This window comes from Vombatus ursinus, unplaced genomic scaffold, assembly GCF_900497805.2.
Source record: "Vombatus ursinus unplaced genomic scaffold, bare-nosed wombat genome assembly UNPS02014837.1, whole genome shotgun sequence".
Classification (NCBI taxonomy): Eukaryota; Metazoa; Chordata; class Mammalia; order Diprotodontia; family Vombatidae; genus Vombatus; species Vombatus ursinus.
Window position 1 is genome coordinate 3,304,515 of NW_020954615.1, and position 18,407 is coordinate 3,322,921.

At 43.8% G+C, this 18,407-nt stretch overlaps 1 protein-coding gene across 2 annotated transcripts; it reads left to right on the top strand.

Annotated features, from left to right (window-relative positions):
- Nucleotides 1–408: 408 nt before the first annotated feature.
- CLEC4F (C-type lectin domain family 4 member F) lies at nucleotides 409–17,803 on the top strand. 2 transcript variants are annotated; one of them, XM_027839990.1, is made up of 7 exons: nucleotides 409–597; nucleotides 4,781–4,954; nucleotides 6,108–6,212; nucleotides 10,638–11,846; nucleotides 12,229–12,380; nucleotides 13,271–13,389; nucleotides 17,065–17,803. In XM_027839990.1, the coding sequence occupies exons 2-7, from the start codon at nucleotides 4,795–4,797 to the stop codon at nucleotides 17,207–17,209; spliced, it is 1,890 nt and encodes a 629-aa protein (XP_027695791.1). In that variant the 5' UTR covers nucleotides 409–597; nucleotides 4,781–4,794; the 3' UTR covers nucleotides 17,210–17,803. The 2 variants fall into 2 exon arrangements, with proteins under 2 accessions (XP_027695791.1, XP_027695792.1); XM_027839991.1 differs by lacking the exon at nucleotides 4,781–4,954.
- The last annotated feature ends 604 nt before the right edge of the window (nucleotides 17,804–18,407 follow it).

Here is an 18,407-nt window from a genome sequence, read left to right on the forward strand (position 1 = left end):
AAGCTACTTGTTAGATGTGTTATAAATACGGGGATTCTTGTTCAGGAACAGGTCACACCAGATGGTCACTGAGGTCTCCTCAAGCTCTCAGATTTTCTATGAAACCTGATTCAGCCTTCCAAGGTCTCAGGGCACTTGCCCCAAGGGGAACTGAGGTCAAGGGCTGTCAGTCTCTGGCTAGGATTAGGGGGACAGGCTTCTTGAAAGTTAGACCCTAAGCAGAGTTTTGAAGCAAGAGAGGAACAGGGCCTGATGCAGAAATTGTTGAGGAATTGTCTTGAGAGCCCCCAGATTAGATGGTGAGCCCCACCCCATGGCTGCTGACCACAGTTCTGCTGAGTCAAAAGGACTGAGGGCTTAGGGGTAAGTTGGGATGGGGACCAGGTTATCAGCCTATAAAGGCACGGGAGTTATGTCAGTTTCGCTTCTGTTATTCTCTCTGGACAAAAATCTCTTGAAGAGAAGAGCCAGAAACAGGGATTGGGTCTGGCTCCTAAGCCAGAATGGGGGACCAGCCCACGATGGAGGAGAGAGAGCCAGCCAGCTCAAGCTCCCACTTCAATGCGGCTCACCAACACATCACACTGAAGCCTCAAGGTGAGCTGCCTGAGCTCCCTCCCTCCACTTCCCCACCTTTGGGATTCTCTCTTGGATTCATCTCACCATTACTGGCCCTGATTCCTGGGCAGTCCAGGCAGGGGCAGGGAAGGAGCAAACCAGATAGGGTCTGGGAGTCAAGTCAAAACGGGCATTTGCTCAGTGGTTACAGGCACTGTGCTAAGCACTAGGAATACAGACTGTACCCTCAAAGACCTCACATTCTAATGGGGAAGACAATGCTGAAAAGAGAGATTTAAAGGTGAGGAGGAAGAGGAGGAGGAGGAGGAGGACGTCCCCTCATGAGGGGCATGGTAGCAAGCTACACTGTCTCAGGAACAGATCCAGGAGAGCAATAAAGGTTGGCTGGCCTGGATATTTCCTCACTCAGAGGAACTCGCCACTGAGGGGAGGGAGCCCTCACTTGGGGGCTGGGGAGGCAGAGAGAAGAGATCTTCCAGGGTGAGAAGGTAGCTGAGGCATGGGGGCAAAGGTTTGGAGGATGAAAGTTTAATTCATTTTTCACTCAGAGGTGGTATGACTTAGTGTTTAGGGTGCTGGACTGAGGGTCCAGAAGACTCGGATGGCACTGCCAGCTCTCGCTAGCTAGTAAGTCTTTTTATCTCTCTCAGACTCAGTTCCTTCATCTGTAAAAAGAGGAAGTTGGCTCTCAATGTCTCTTTCAGCTCTAAGTCTATGCTTCTTTGAATTATTTCTAAGCCCATCATTGGTAAACCCATTCCTGACTTTCATAACCGCGTACGTAACACATCTTATACAACACCTTAAACATCTCTCCCAGAGATCAGGGGGTCTTAGCCTTTTTTTGTGTCTTGGATCTCATGGACAATCTGGTGTGACCCTTTTCAGAAGCTTAAGGGACTCTTTTTTTAAAAAAAATTTTTAATTCATAAAACAAAATGTGTAAGATTATAGAGGGAAAGGGAACAAGCATTTATTAAGGACCTACTATGTGCCAAGCTCCATGTTAAATGTTTTACAGATACTGTCTCATTTGCTCTTCATAACAGCCTGTGAGGGAAAGGGGACAAATCTAGCACTCATTATCCCCATTTTAGAGTTGGGGAAACGGAGGCAGGCAGAGGTTAACTAATTTCCCAGGGTCACACAGCTAGTAAGTATCCTTGCTCAGATTTAAACTCAATTCTTCTTGTCTCCAAGGGCCAGTGCTTTATCTACTGGACCACCTCAAGCTGCCAGATTCTAAGTAAAAGAAACTCCTGGTAGAGAATAGTTCTCCAGAGGACAAGGGGCTGGGACCCAGTGATCCCTTGAGATCTCTTCTGGCTCTAGGGCTCTGGTTTTCCACTCTCTAAACACACCCCCAGCCCCATTTTCCTTCTCAGTCTAAGACAAGCATCAGCAGCAGTCAACATCACACACAGATACTCTAGTCATTGATCTGTACTCAGGCCTTCAGAAAGCTCCCCAATCTGCCCTGCCCACGACTGCATCCCTGGGGAGTCTGTTTTGTGGGACCACACACTTAGAGCTAGAAAGTACCTCGAAATCCGTGTAGTGACCTGTGGTCTGGAAATGGTCTTCTAATCCTTAGATAATTCAATATGGTTCAACATAGTTATACCTTCCACATCCCGGGTGTTAGGGGTGCATCGCCCCCACAATTTGGAAAATCCCTATAAAATTTTTGACCCTTCTTTTGTATCAGAGAAGAAGTCTCAATTATTAAGGTATCAAAAGATAAAATATTATGCAATATTATACATGTATTTATGCATTTCTGTGTTGTCTGTAGGCCTTTGTGTGTTGTCTGCAGCTCCAACAAAACTCCCCAAAATTCCCATTTAATTTCTCATGACAATCTGCAATATATCAAAACCACAATGGGGAAAGTCACAATGTGGAAGGAAAACTGTCACATATTTTATTCTTTGCATTTACAAATGTTCTTCTGATAAGGGGTTCATCCATGGGCATAACCAGACTGACTGCATCTATATGTGTTTATGTGTGTATCTGTGTGTGTGCGTGTGCATGTGTGTGTGCATGTGGATGTATGTGTACATGTATGTAGGGGTATGTGGCTATATGTGTGCATTGTGTGCATGTGGGTGTGCATGTGGGTGTGGGTGTGTCTGTGTGTCTATACATGCATATGTGTGCATGCGCAAATGTGTGTGCATGTGTGCATCTGTGTGCACATACACACATGCACACACACAGATGCACAGATACACACATATAGACACAAAGACACATTACACACATGTGCACACACACACACACATACCCCTCCATAGCTCCTCTCCCAGCCCAAGCTTTTCCTCCCTTGTCCCATCAGTCAGCTCCCTGAGGTCAGGGATTGTTTTTGTGTTCCTGGGTATTCCCAGTGCTTAGCCCAGTACCCAAAGCATAGGAGGCACTTAATAAATGCTTGTAGATCGATTGGCAGATAGTATGTTGCTTGTTCACTGACTGACGTTCTCCAAGGTTCCTGGCCTCTGAGAAAGCCTCTCCTCTGTCCGTTCCCAGTGTCCCTCCACTCCACCCTCTTTCGTGTCCTCTGCTCTCAGGCACAATGGGGAGGGCTGAGGGACTCTTTGCATCTCTTCCTTCTCTTCTCCCATTGCTGCCTCATTTTCTTTGTCCTTCCTCAGTCGAGTCATGCTCTTCCATATGTGGGTCCCCTCTGGCAGCTCAGGATGTCCCACAATAGAAAAAGCAATGACCAGTGAGTCAAAGGACCTGGGTTTAAATCTCAGCTTTGCCACTTTTCCTACCTGTATGACCTTGGGTGAGTCCCTTCACTTTGAACCTCAGTTCCCTTTTCTGTAAAAGGAAGGGACTAAATCAAAGGTTCTCAACTTACTTTGTGTCAGAAACCTCGTTGGCAAGCTTGTGAAGCCTATGGACTCCTCAGAAGAATGTTTTGTTCTCTACATTCATAATTGAAAGAAATGCTAAATTTGAGTTAGGGTTTGGTGAAAATAAAGAGACATTTTTTCCCATGCAAGTTCACAGATCCCCTGTGGATCCCAGATTAAAAATTAAGTGATCTTTGAGATCTCCTCCTCAACTCCTATCCTCACATTAGGCACCTTCCACATACATAACGATACTCCTTCAAACACCCCAATCTCTCCATTCCCCAGCTCACTCGTTTCCCATGACCTACTCCTCTACCCCAACTCAGCAACGTACAACTAGGTAACCTAATGGGGATTGCAAAAGGTTTCTTGTAGAAAGTAGGACTGTAGCTGGGACATGAAGGAAGCCAGAGAAACTGGGAGGCAGAAGTGAGCAGGGGGAGCATCCAGGGCATGGGGGCAGCCAGGGAGAATGCCCAGAGTCAGGAGATGGAGCTGAGGAATAGCCAGGAGGCCGGGATCACTGGTTCACAGAGTACACAGGGAGGAATAAAGAGTAAGACCACTGCAAGTGTGTGGGGGATGGGTGAGGGTTACGAAAGACTTGGAACGCCAACCAGAAGATTTTGTCCTTGGTCCTTGAGCCCCTGGAGTTTGCTGAGTAGTGAGTGATACGGTTGGACCTGAGCTTTAGGAAAATCACTTTGGTGGTTGACTGGAAGATGGACTGGAGTAGGGGGAGACTAGAGGCAGGCAGACCCACCAGCAGCTAGGTAGTACAGTGGATAGACTGCTAAGACTTGGAGCCTAGAAGGCCTGAGTTCAAATCCAACCTATGGCACTTACTAGCTATGTGACCCTGGACAAATCACTTAACACCTTTTTGGCCTCAGGTTCCTTACGTGTAAAATGGAAATAATAATAGCACCTATCCCCACACCAGGGTTTTCATGAGGACAAAATAAGATAATATTTGTGAAATGTTTTACAAACCTTAAAAGGCTATCTAAATAATAATTATTATGTTTGCTGTCATACTTTTAATCTTACCATCACCCATCAATATACTACTCTACAGTGTCCATGAAACTACTCTCTCCTGGTTCTTCTACTACTTATCTGACTGCTCAGTCTCAGTCTCCTGTGCTGAGTTTTCATCCAGTTCATGCATCCCACGGGATTCTGTCCTGGGTACTCCTCGATGCTACCACACTCAATCATCTCATCAGCTCCCATGATTCTATTATCATCTTTATGTTAAGGATTTTCAGATCTGCTTAGCCATCCCAACCTCCCTGCTGACCTCCAATCTCTCATCTCCACCTGCTTTTCAGATATCTGGAACTAGATGTCCTGTAGACACCTTCAACTCAACACAACCAAAGCTGAACTCATCATTCTTCCACCCAAATCCTCCCATCTTCCCAACTGCTCTATTATTATCAAGGGTACTGCTATCCTCCCAGTTCCTCAGACTTATAATCTAGGTGTTATCATGAACTCCTCAGGTATGTCATGTGGAAAATGGGGATAATAATAGCTATCTCTTATCCTCGACTTCCAATCAGTTGCAAGTCGTGTTGAATCTACCTTTGCAACATCTCTTGAATATGCCTCCTTCTCTCCTCTGACACTGTCCCCACCCTGGTGTAGACCCTCATCACCTCACGCCTGGATTACTTCAATAGGCTGATGGTGGGTCTGTCTGCCTCTAGTATCCCCCTATTCTAGTCCATCTTCCTTTCAGCCACCAAAGAAATTTTCCCAAAGCTCAGGTCCAACCATATCACCCCCTACCCAAAAAATTCCAGGGGCTCCAGGACCAAGGACAAAATCCTCTGGTTGGCATTCAAAGTCTTTCATAACCCTCACCCATCCCCCACACGCTTGCAGTGGTCTTACTCTTTATTCCTCTCCATGTACTCTGTGAACCAGTGATCCCGGCCTCCTGGCTATTCCTCAGCTCCATCTCCTGACTCTGGGCATTCTCTCTGGCTGCCCCCATGCCCGGGATGCTCCCCCTGCTCTTCCGCCTCCCAGCTTCTCTGGCTTCCTTCATGTCCCAGCTACAGTCCCACTTTCTACAAGAAACCTTTTCCAATCCCCATTAATCTCATAGCCTTTCCTCTGTTGATTATCTCCAACTTATCCTGTCCATAGCTTGTTTGTACATAGTTGTTTGTAGGTTGTCTTTCCCACTGGATTCCTTCAGAGCAAGTACTGGCTTTAGCCTCCTTTATATTCCCAGCATTTAGCACATTGCCTGGCACACAGTGGGCACTCAATAAATATTTGTTGATTGACCCTTCCAACTCTAAACATACGATGGGTTTTTTAAAAAATTTTATAAATGAGAGGCAGTGCGCCACAGCAACTGATGTATTAGCCTTAGAGCCAAGGAGACCTCCATTGACTTTCTGTCTCCAACACACACTTGCTGTGTGCCTGGGCAAATTACTTGCTGAGCCCCTCCAAGTCTCAGTGCCTTCATCTATAAAATCAGTGATAACCTGTAGTGTTTCCTTCACAGAGAAGGAATGGAGAAGGAAGCAGGGAAGATGATCTTATCTCCATTCCACAGCCGAGAAAATTGAGGGCTGGGGAACTGTCCAAGGTCACAGAACAAATGCTTTTCTGAGACACTGTGCTCTCTTTCTCCAGGTCTGTACTCCAAGACCAAGGACATCTCATCCCTCAGGACATCAAGGATGGTTTCAGTTATCCTCATCTGTCTGATCATAACTCTGGTGGCTACTATTGTTGTGTGTAAGTTTCTAGGAGCTTTGGACTTTGGGCACTACTGACCCTCCCTTGGGCAGCTAGGTGGCATAGTAGATAGAGTACCAGGCCTGGAGTCAGGAAAACTCATCTTCCTGAGTTCAAATCTGAACTCACACATTTTCTAGCTGTGTGACCCTGGGCAAGTCACTTAACCCTCTTTGTCTCAGTTTCCTCATCTGTAAAATGAGCTGGAGAAGGAAATGGCAAGCCATTCCAGTATCTTTGATAAGAAAACCCTAAATGGAGTCATAGAGTTGGACACAACTGAAATGACTGAACAACAATGATCCCTCCCTTTGCCCCTCTCCTGTAAATATCCCACCCCCTCCCCAAATGTGGTCTTTTTCTTTAAATTTTTTTTTCATTTTTAACATGTGGTTTTAAAACTTTGGGTTACAAATTTTCTCCCTTCCTCCCTCACCACCCAACCTCATTGAAAAGGCAAGCAACTCAATATAGGTTATACATGTGTAGTCACGCAAAACACTTCCATAGTAGTCCTGTAGTGAAAAACTAAGTATATTTCCCTTCATCCTATCCTACCCCCATTTATTCTAGTCTCTCTTTTGACCCTGTCCCTCCTCAGAAGTGTTTGCTTTTGATTATCCCCTTCCTCAATCTGCCCTCCCCTCTATCAACCCCCTGCTCTCTTGTCCCCTTCCCCCTTATTTTCCTGTAGAGTAAGATAGATTTCCATACCCCACTGTGCATGTTATTCCCTCCTTAAGCCAAATCCTATGAGAATAAGATTCACTCATTCCCTCTGACCTTCCCCCATTTCCCCTCCACTGTAAAAGCCTTTTCTTGTCTGTTTCATGTGAGATATTTTACCTCATTCTACTTCTCCCTTTCTCCTTCTCCCAGTATAATCTTCTCCCATCCCTTAATTTTATTTTCCAGATATCACCCCTTCATCTTCAACTCACCCTGTGCCCTCTATCTATCTATCTATCTATACAAACATAACTTTTCCCTCCCACTACCCTAATACTGACAAAGGACTCATGAGTTACAAATATCATCTTTCCCTGCAGGAATGTAAACAGTTCAACCTTAATAAGTCTCTTATGCTTTCTCTTTCCTGTTTACCTCTTCCATGTTTCACTTGAGTCTTGTATTTTGAAGGTCAAATTTTCTATTCAGTTCTGGTCTTTTCCACAGGAATGCTTGAAAGTCCTCTATTTCATTGAATAACCATTTTTTACCCTGAAGGATTATACTCAGTTTTGCTGGGCAGGTGATTCTAGGCTGTAATCCTAATTCCTTTGCCTTCTGGAATATCATACTCCATGCCCTCTGAACCTTTAACGTAGAAGCTGCTAAATCTTGTGTTGTCCTGATTGTGTTTCCACAGTACTTGAATTGTTTCCTTCTGGCTGCTTGCAATATCTTCTCCTTGACCTGGGAATTCTGGAATTTGGCTACAACATTCCTAGGAGTTTTCCTTTGGGGATCTCTTTCAGGAGGTGATTGGTGTATTCTTTCAATTTCTATTTTGCTCCCTGGTTCTAAAATAGCAAGGCAATTTTCCTTGATAATTTCTTGAAAGATGGTGTCTAGGCTCTTTTTTTGATCATGGCTTTCAGATAGTCCAATAATTTTTAAGTTCTCTCTCCTGGATCTATTTTCCAGGTCAGTTATTTTTCCAGTGAGATATTTCACATTCTCTTCTATTTTTTCATTCCTTTTGATTAGTGTTACAGTGCCTTGATTTCTCAAATTGTCCCTAGCTTCCAATTTCTCCATTCTAATTTTTAAGGAAGTATTTTATTCAGTAATCTTTTGGACTTCCTTTTCCATTTGGCTAATTTTGCTTTTAAGGGCATTCTTTTCCTCATTGGCTTTTTGGACCTCTTTTGCCATTTGGGTTAGGCTATTTTTTAAGGTGTTATTTTCTTCAGTATTTTTTGGGGTCTCCTTTAGCATCACTCTTGTTTTTTCCTCTACTTATCTCACTTGCTTCTCAAAATCCTTTTTGAGCTCTTCCATGGCCTGGGACCAATTCATATTTTTCTTGGAGGCTTTGGATGTAGGAGCTTTGGCTTTGTTGTCTTCTTCTGGTTGTATGTTTTGATCTTCTTTGTCATCAAAGTAAGATAATATAGTCTGACTCTTTTTGCACTGCTTGCTCATGATCCCAGCCAATTACTTGAGTTATAAACTCTTTGTTAAGGTAGGAGTCTGTTTCCAGTGTGGAGAATGTACTGTCCCAAGCTTCAGGGGTTTTGTGCAGCTGTGTTCAGAGATATATCTAGGGACCTACAAATTTTCAGTTCTTCCAAGGTGGTATGATCAAGGGCGAGGTGTTTACTCCTTTGCTGGCCTGTGCTCTGGTCTATGAGACTCTTTTCTGTCTTGGAACTGTGAGGAGGGTTTCCTCTCCACAGCCACTACAAGCTCTACCACTCCAGTGCTCCTCTTTGCTCCAGGACCACCACCCAGAACTGTGACCCACTTCCAAGCATGGGCAAAGCAAGAGAATCCTGCACCAGCAGAGAGATCCCTGCAATCCCACTCTGATCAGCCACTCGATTCCCCCCAAGTCTGTGGGCTGGAAGCACAGGAGGCAGCCTCTGCCTTCACCAAGCTTGGGGACTGGAACTGAGACTACTGGCTTCTCTCTCTCCCTGCTGTCATAGACTTTTCCCACTGACCTTCCAAGTTGTCTTTGGCATTCATGGGTTGAGAAGTCTGGAAACTGCCACAGTTGCCCATGATTCAGTCCCCTGAAGCCTGCTCCAGGGTTGCTGTGGCCTGCACCCATGCCAAACTGCGCTCCTCTCCCCTCCTGGTGAAATATACCTTTTTGATCAACCATACAGGCTGTCTTGGGCTGGAAATTTGTTTTGCACTGTCTTTTTGTAGGTTCTGCTGCTTTAGAATTTGTTTAGAGTCATTTTTTACAGGTATTAAGAGGGGTTTGGGGGACAGCTCAAGCAAGTCACTGCTTTTACTCTGCCATCTTCCATCTTGGTTCCGTCCCTCCCCAAATGTGGTCTTGTCTAGGCTTCTCCCAACCTGAGAGAACCCTTCCTCCTCACTTACCCAACAGCTTTCGAGATGGCCACGAGCCCAGCTCTGAAAGATCTATGCCCCCCACAGGCCACCATCTGTAGTCTCAAGATAAGTACTTTTCCCATTTCTCCTAAGGCCTGGAGCACCCAGGGGCAATCAGTACTTGGGTTGATGCCTCTAGGTGGATTTAGAGTCTAGAATACCTAATTTCAAATTGTACCCCACACACTTACTAGTTGTGTGGCTCTCATGAAGTACTCTAACTTTTCTGTACCTCAGTTTCCTCATATGTGAAGTAGAGATAATAATAGCACCTACTTCACAGTATTATTGTGAAGCTCAAATGAAATAATATATGGAAAGTACTATGTAAATGTTAATTTTTTATTAGGAGAAATCTCTCTTGCATTCACCTTTCTAATCCTTGCTAGGGTTGGAACAGCTGTTTCTCGCTATCCTATAATTCTTAGAACAGCTAGAATAATAACCTAAGAATATTGTTATGCAGAATTTGCAGAATTTTACAGATTTGCAGAAATAGTGGTCCTTGAATTGTCCCACACCATAGGGTATCCTTAGCAAATTGATGAGTGAGAATGATACCCAATGGCCATTCTCTAAACCAGATGAGTGGCTGCACCAATAAGTCTAGAAAGGAGGCAATTACTAGCCCTCAATGTTCTGTCCCTCCACTCCTTTACGTAAAAATGGCGGAATTCACTGAACCGCTGTGCCTCAGTTTCCTCTTCTGTAAGGTGAAGAGGTTGGATTCAATGGCCTATACGGTATCTTCCAACTCTACATTTATGATCATATGAGCTTTCAAAGGTCACCTGTCCTAACCCTCTGCCTTTACCAATATTAACATTGACCCAAATAGCCAGAGCTGAAAGGGACCAGGCAAAGGACCAAGAGAAAATATCTTCCTTTCCTTTTCCTTCTTCCCCACCCCTAGAGTTAGGTTAGTGTATGTAGGTGACCATAATATTAGCCTAAAGACCTGGGAAAGAGACTGTGACAAGACCCTAGAGGCTGAACCATCTGCTAGGTGGCCCTAAGCCAACTCAAATCCCCAGGGTCATTCACCCACCTGACCTGGGCATGTATTCGTTACCACAGTACATTTGCAACCTCAGGATTTTAATTTGAGTCACTCCTGAAGTTGAGTATGCTGCCACAAGGTGGCAGTGGTGGCTCTTTAGCCAGGACCAAGTGCGTCAGGTTGGACTCTTGTCAGGTTATCCAAAACACTCACACACACACACACACACACACACACACACACACACACACACACACTGTGGGGAGGGAGGGGATGGGGCTCACATCCTTCAGATAATCCTAATTCTTTCCAGCTCTACCCCTTGGCTAACCTTATAATCTTGCTCTCTCCAGATTTCCAACTATTCAGTCCAATTTTCAAGTTTGGTTCTAAGAATATTAGCACCTGGAATGCTGAATTCCAGATGCTTAAAAATGTCCCGGAAAATGCAAGCATCTTAAATTCCCAGGCCCTGGTGACAAGAGACAGTTTGGACAATGCTAGTATTGAGATCAAGATGTTAAAAGAAGGTCTGAAAAGCACCAGCACTCAGACACAGGTGACACATGAAAGTTTGAGAAACATCAGTACTCAGCTCCAGATGTTAAGAAAAGAAATGGAGACGGTCAGTGACTTAAATGCACAGGATCAAAGGCTAGATGGTCAGTTGGGAAATGCTACTGCAGAGATCCAGATGATAAAAAGAAATCTAAAGAATGTTGATACCTTAAAATCCCAGTCCCAGATGTTAAGCCATGATCTAGAAAAGGCCAGTGGAGAGATAAAGACTTTAAAGAGAGATCTAGAAAAGGCAAGTGAGTTATATTCCTTGACTCAGATGTTACAAAGTGGTCTAGAACTTTCCAATGCTGAGATCCAAATGTTAAAAACTAATTTGCAGGGCAACAGCACCTTAAGGTCCCAGGTCCAAATGTTACAAGGCAATTTGGAAAAAAACAATGCTGAGTTGCAAAGACTGAAAAAAGGTTTGGAAAATGCTAATACTCTTCATGCCCAGGCCCAGGTGTTAAGAAACAATTTGGAAAGCACCAAAGCCGAGATCCAGGTATTAAGTAAACATTTGGAAAAGACCAATGCTGAAGTCCAAATGTTAAAAATGGGTCTAGGAAATGCCAATATTCAGGCACAGGTAGCAAATAGCAGCCTGAAGAATGTCGGTGATCAGATCCACATGTTAAAAGGAGATTTGGGGTCTATCAGCACCTTGAAGTCAGAGGTCCAGCTATTGAAAAGTCATTTGGAAAGAGCTAACAAAGAGATCCAGATGCTGAAAGAAGGTCTGAAGAATGCCAACACCTTAGCTTCCCAAACCCAGACATTAACCAAAGAATTAGCAAAAACCAATGGTGAGATCCAGAGGTTAAAACTAGCTTTAGAAAGAGCAAGCCAGATCCCGGGATTAAGAAGTGACTTGAACAAAGTCAATGAAGAGATACGGAAGGTAAAGCAAAGACTGGCTGGTGTCAGTACTCCAAATGATGAAATCCCGAAGTTAAAAAGCCAGTTAGAGACGATAACCCAGCAACAGCAAATGGTGCAAGGTGAGTAACAGCTGGGGTGAGGGAGAGGTCCTTAGCCAAGGGAAGGGAGTTCAGAAGGGGCTCAGAGAAAAGTCCTACCAAGTCAAGGTGAGGAGAGAAGAGAGGGCTCTCCAGAGACTGTCCTCATGGGAGAAATGCAAGTGCTTTACTTTCCAATGGGAGAAAAGGGCAGGCTTTACAGAGGGCTATTTCAGGCTGAGAAGGCAGTAGATGGCTAGACAATCCAAGGTGTGGAGAGCCCAGATGTTGAGAGAAGTTCCAGGATAAAACAGTGGGAGAGGTTGGGAAGTCAAGAATCTAGGAAAGATGGGAAGATCACCCCCTTAGCATCCAGCCTCAGAAACCCTTCATTTGTTCTATTCCTTCCTATCTCTTCCCCTAGAGCGCTTTCTGCGGCTAATGATCCAAGGCTGGCGTTTCTACAACGAGAAGGCGTACTACTTTTCAATTGCCAAAAAGTCTTGGGATGAGGCTGAGGAGTTCTGTGTGTCCCACGACTCTCACCTGGCCTCAGTGACCTCAGAAGAAGAACAGGTCAGTGCCTTTGAAAGGGATCTAAGTTTCCTCAGCTGTAAATGTTAGGAATTGTACTGGATCATTTCTAAGACCCTCTTGGACCTCACATCTCAGCCCTAAGGTCCCTTCTATCTCTGACATTCTGTGATCCCTAAAAGACTGAGGGAGTGAGAGTACAGCAGGGATGGGGGATGGAGACAAGGGACTGATGTGTCCTGGGACAGACAAGTTCTCCAAGAGCAAGCGATTCACCTTGAAATAGAAAATGCTGGGCTCTTTAAAGAGGGGACTCTGGACTCTGGCTCAGGACAAAACCAGACAAGGACTGGTGAGAGCAGGAGCTGAGTGTCCAGTGGGTAAAGGAAATGGGATCCTCTGTTTCTGAGGTCTAGGGTATCAAGAAGAGACATACCAGACATCTTTTCCTTCAGTTCTTAGGCCCTAAGGACACATACACATACACAGCCATGCATGATACATCCTCTCACATTCCTTCACAGACATATGCATGTGAATGCTTTAACCTACCCTCCTACTCCCTACACACACACACACACACACACACACACACACACACACACATTTTATTCCTGCAACAAGCACTTATTATATCCTAGAGACTATGCTATGTGCTGAAGATACAAAAATAAACCAGTCTCTGTTCTCAATGAATTTATATTCTATGGAGGGAAATCAATATGTACAAAGATCTCTCTCTCTCTCTCTCTCTCTCTCTCTCTCTCTCTCTCTCTTCTCTCTCTCTCTCTCTCTCTCTTTCTCTTCTATATCTCTCTATAGCTATATCTATTTATAGATATAGATAGATATATCTATATCTCTATATTCTCTCTCTAAGTAAATATGGAATAATTGTGTTTGGTGTCCTAAACATTAATTCTTCTCTGTAGGAGTTTCTGGTAAAGGAAACAAAAGGAGTTTATCACTGGATAGGCCTGACAGACAAAGGAACTGAAGGCATCTGGCGCTGGGTAGATGGAACTCCTTATAACAGTGCGAAAAGCAAAGGGTGAGTCCAAGTGTCTGCACAGCTCCATAGAGAGCACCATGTACTTATTCCAGGTAGATCAAGGCCAGATATATCATGAGGGGGGATCCATGATGTGTGTGTGTGTCTCCAAATAATAAAGATGAGGATAAGGTTTAATTTCTGGGGCTCAGAGAAAGCCTAGGAATCTTCCTGTTTGTTCTGACTCTATCTAAGCATCTGGCCTTCACAGAGACCCTACTAGGACCATATGATCTGAACATAAACTCAGGATATCAGGGTTCAAGTTGTTCCAGTGGTGTGACTTTCAGCACATCAATATATGTCTCTGAGTGTGTTTGTTCATCCATAAAATAGTGGGATGAGGGAGAAACAACAACCTCTATGTGGTGGGGGTTATCAGGAGAGCCCCCACTAATCTTCTAGACTCAGATACTTCCAATGAAGCTAAGCCTGCATGCTGCCCCTTCTGATCAGCCCTATGTTCAAGCCCCTTGCTTAAGGACATGGCTCCAGGTTGGTCCCTAAGGTCCAACTGGTGATTTGGGACTGAATCAAAGATGGTGGGTAATGGGGCAAGAAGATCCTGCCCACTCAGTAAATAGTAAAAGGGGAAACAATTTCCATTCTCATTGCTTCTTTCTCCCTTTTGAATGTATGTCTTGGGACTCCTGGGGATTCTGGAATCTTTTCCTTGGACTTCCTCATAGAAGTAGGGAGGATTTCCCTCTCCTTGGTTGTGACTGTGGTAGCTATATGTCATGGCAGTGAGAATATCAGCTTGCCTAGTTGAGTCTGAGACCAGATTTTTAGTCCTTGGTAGAATCTTCTGCTTTGAATTTCTTTCCGTCAACAACCAACTCAACAACCCTGAGATGGAAGTTTCTAGCCTTGGTGGAAATCTCATGACCTCATACAGTCAGGAGTTCCTGGGTACTGATGAGCAATAAGAGGTGCTTTCTTTTTTTTAAGGTATATACATTTTTATTTTTTTCTTTTTAATTTTTAAAAGTTATACATATGTAATCATGCAAAACATATCCATAATAGTCATGTTGTGAAAGAAAACATAGACCAAAAAAAAAAAACTCAAGAATAATAGAGAAAGCAAAAAAAAAAAAAAAAGAAATGCTTCAATCTGTATTCAGACACCATCAGTTCTTTCTCTGGGAATGGATAGTATTTTTCACCATAAGTCTTTCAGAGTTGTCTTGGATTGCTGAGAATAGCTAAGTCATTCACAGCTGATCATTTTACAGTATTGCTATTACTTTATACACAGTACATTTCACTTTACATTAGCCCATGCAAGTCTTTCCCTGTTTTTCTGAGAGCTTCCTGCTCATCATTTCTTATAGTACAATAATATTCCCTAATCACACACCACAACTTGTTCAGCCATTCCCCAATTTATGGGCATCCCCTCAATTTCTAATTCTTTGCCCCCCAAAAAAGAGCTGTTATAAATATTTTTGCACAAGTAGGTCCTTTTGCTTTTTTGTTTTTTATCTCTTTGGGGATATAAACCTAGTAGTGGAATTGCTAGGTCAAAGGGTATGCATGGTTTTATAGCCTTTTGGGCATAGTTCCAAATTGAACAGGTGTTTGTCAGAGGAGCAATATCCTGTCTAAACATTTGAGATCTAGCCTGAGACTCACCCAGGCAAACACATGTCCTCACTGCCATGGGAGAACAGCCATTATAATTGATACTGTGGAGGGAGAGAGGAAAGAAATTCTCCCCATTCACACCAGTAAACCCAAGGAAGAGCTGTCAGAGTCCCAAGCCATGAATTCAAAAGAGAGGAAGGGAGGGCAAGAGCAGAAGATATTTCTCTTTTTGAAGTCTACCAAGTGGGTGTCTCTTCCCTCTCAGGAACCAGTCATCTTTGACATAGCTCTCACTTGCCCTGCACCTCACTCCCTGCTCCAGGCAATGATCAGGAGCTTGGACATTTCCTATAGTGAAAGGCCAAGCACCCACAGAGCTCACCCCTTTGGAACCAGAGTACAGCATACAGTACAGAGTACAGCATACAAAGTACAGCCAGAGTATAGTAACAGTCTGCTCCATGGGAAATGTCCCAGTCCAGCAGATCGGAAAACTCCTCTGATTACCCCTATTACATCTCCACTCCCCACTGCACTAGGTTGCTGAGGAAAAAGCACTTCAAGTGTTACAGAAATGTAAGTCATATTATTCTTCAGTCACAAGCATTTATTAAGCACCTGTTATGTGCCAGGCACTGTGTTAAGTACCAGGGAGACAAAGAAAGGCAAAAAACAGTCCTTACTCTCAAATAGTCTAATGGGAGAGGCAATATGCAAACAACTATGTACAAACAAGTCATAGACATGATAAATTGGAGATGATTAACAGAGGCAGGGCACTAAGATTAAGGAGGACTGAAAAAGATTTCTTGCTGAAGGAAGCCAGGGAAACTAAGATGCGGAAATGAGGAGGAAACCCTTTCAGGCATGGGAGATCACTACTGAGAGTTGGAGGGTCTTGTTTGAGGAACAGTAAGAATCACAGAGTGAGGAGTGGGGGAGAGAAGGAAAGCAGCTCTAAGATATAAGAAAATTGGGGAGAGGGGGTTACCAAGGTCTTTGAATGCCAAACAGATAATTGATTTTATATTTGATCCTAGAGGTAGTAGGAAGCCACTTGGAGTTTACTGAATGGGAGGGGAGTGTGAGGGGTGATATGGTCGGATCTGCATTTTAGGAAGATGGATTTAGCACCTGAGTGGAGGATGGAGTGTGAAGAGACTTGTGGCTAGAATATCAACCTGAAAGCTATTGCTGTAATTCAGATATGAGGTAACGAGGGCAGGGGCAGCACGAGAGACGGTGTGAAGGTAGGAAATGGTGAGACCTGACCACAGATAGGATGTGGGGGCTGAGAGAGAGTGAGGATTAGAGGATGACACCTTGGTTGGGAGCCTGAGTAACTGGGAGGATGGCGGTGCCCTCATCAGTAATAGGGAAGTTAGGAAGAAAGGAGAATTTTGGTGAAAGATGAATATCATTTAGATAGTCAAATTTAAGGTGTCTGTGGGACACCCAGTTCAAGATGTCCAATAGGCAATTGAATGTCTGAGACTGGAGGTCAGGAGAGAAATTAGAGCAGGACAAGCAGATCTGCAAATCATCATCACAGCGATAATTTAATCCCAGGGAACTGATGAGAAAGCCAAGTGAAATAACATGAGAAAAGGAGAGGAGAGGAGGAAGAGGGGAGGAGGGTCTCCTCCAGTCATGAGTAAACATTTATTAGGCGGCTATTTTGTATCAGACTCTGCTAGGGGTACAAAAATCAAAACAAAAGTCCCTACCCTAACGAAGCTTACATTTAAACATGGTAAACAACATGGCCATATGTAGGTATATACAAAACAGATTCAAAATAGATACGAGGTTACCTTGGTGGTGGGAAGGCATTAAGAAGCTAGAGAGACCAGAAAAGTTATTTATTAAGTGCCTTCTATGTGGACCCCCAAAGAGTTACACAAGCAGTTTCTCACAGGTGAGGCATTCATTCCCCCATTTATGATTGGGTCCCCATCTCATACTCTTATCCATCTTTCTCCCTCCCCACCGCAATCCAGATGAGAAACATTACCTTTCAATTCAGTTACAAGTAACCCCAATTTTTCCACTTAATCTTGATAAAAGGAAGATTTTTCTTTCCAGGTTTTGGAACAAGAAACAACCAGACAACTGGAACCACGGTAATGGGGTACGAGAAGACTGTGTCCACTCTATGGAGAAGTGGAATGACATGACATGTCAAACACCTTATCCCTGGATTTGCAAGAAGGTGCTTCACCCAACTTAGGGCTTCAATCTCTTCCCCACCCCCATCTCCAGCAATCTCCCAACAAAGGAGCAATCAGGCTTTCACTTCTTCCACCACAATTTCAATTCTTTTCTCAAAAAACTAGGATAAACCTAAATTCTAGGGATGTTGAACTTGGAGTCATTATGACCTGAGTTTGAAATCTGCCTTAAATGTTTACTGTAACCATGATCAAGACATTTAATTACTCTGTGCCTCAGTTTCTTCATCTGTAAAATGAAGGAGTGGGATTTCACTCTATGTGAACAGCTCTATGTTCATGACCTTGAGTCAAATCAAGCCTACCTACTCTGTCACCACCACAGCTCACATAACTTTCTCCCTTTTCCAAGCTCCCTTTGGTGTATACTGACTTTTATCTATGTTTTTGACACTCACTGTTACAATATTATACCCTATGTTCTGTTTCACACATGCCTATCTCATCCCTCAACCAAACTATGAGCCCTGGCAAGGCTGGGCTCAAGCCTAAGACCATGTCTGAAGTTCTAGATTCTGTCCCTAAAATGCCTTTCACAGTGTCTTGTATACATAGATACACAATAAATATTTACTAATCCATTGAGCAATTTAGAATATTCCCATAAGACCTTTCCTCAAACTCACCTGCTCTCCCTACTTCCAACTTGGCATACCCTCAGCCCTTGGAATTCTCATTTTCCCACTAATTACTGTATCTACATTAAGACTTCGCCTTGGGGCAGCTAGGTGGCCACTGGTTAGAGCACTGGCCCTGGACTCCAGAGGACCTGAGTTGCAATTCAGCCTCACACACTTGACTATCTGTGTGACCCAGGCAAGTAGCTTAACCCCATTGCTTGGCCAAAAAGAAAGAAAGAAAAGAAAAGAAAAGAAAAGAAAAGAAAAGAAAAGGAAAAAAAGAAAAGAAAAAATGACTTAAAAAAAAGACTTAGCCTTGAGTATAAGAAGCCCCATACCCTGACCCCTTGTAGACAGTTGGTCTGGAAAACTTGGTCAGTTTCACGAGATTATAACCCTTTCCATCCCCAGAAAATCATCTCAGTGACACTGGTCTTGCCTCCTAGCATCCCTAGGACATGATTCAGTCTCAGTTGATTTGATTGGTTCAGGCTATTCTTACGGATTGGAGACAACCCCTTGGCCTAGGGTAGATGGACTTGCCCAAATCAGTCACCAAGTCCCAGGGAGTTATTAA

Bases quoted from the DNA above. Each gene is read 5' to 3' on its own strand.
- CLEC4F (XM_027839990.1), top strand. From the start codon at position 4,795: ATGTCCTGTAGACACCTTCAACTCAACACAACCAAAGCTGAACTCATC. The intron at 4,955-6,107 runs GTATGTCATGTG...CTCTTTCTCCAG, and splicing joins TGTTATCATGAACTCCTCAG to GTCTGTACTCCAAGACCAAG. The intron at 6,213-10,637 runs GTAAGTTTCTAG...TGCTCTCTCCAG, and splicing joins GGTGGCTACTATTGTTGTGT to ATTTCCAACTATTCAGTCCA.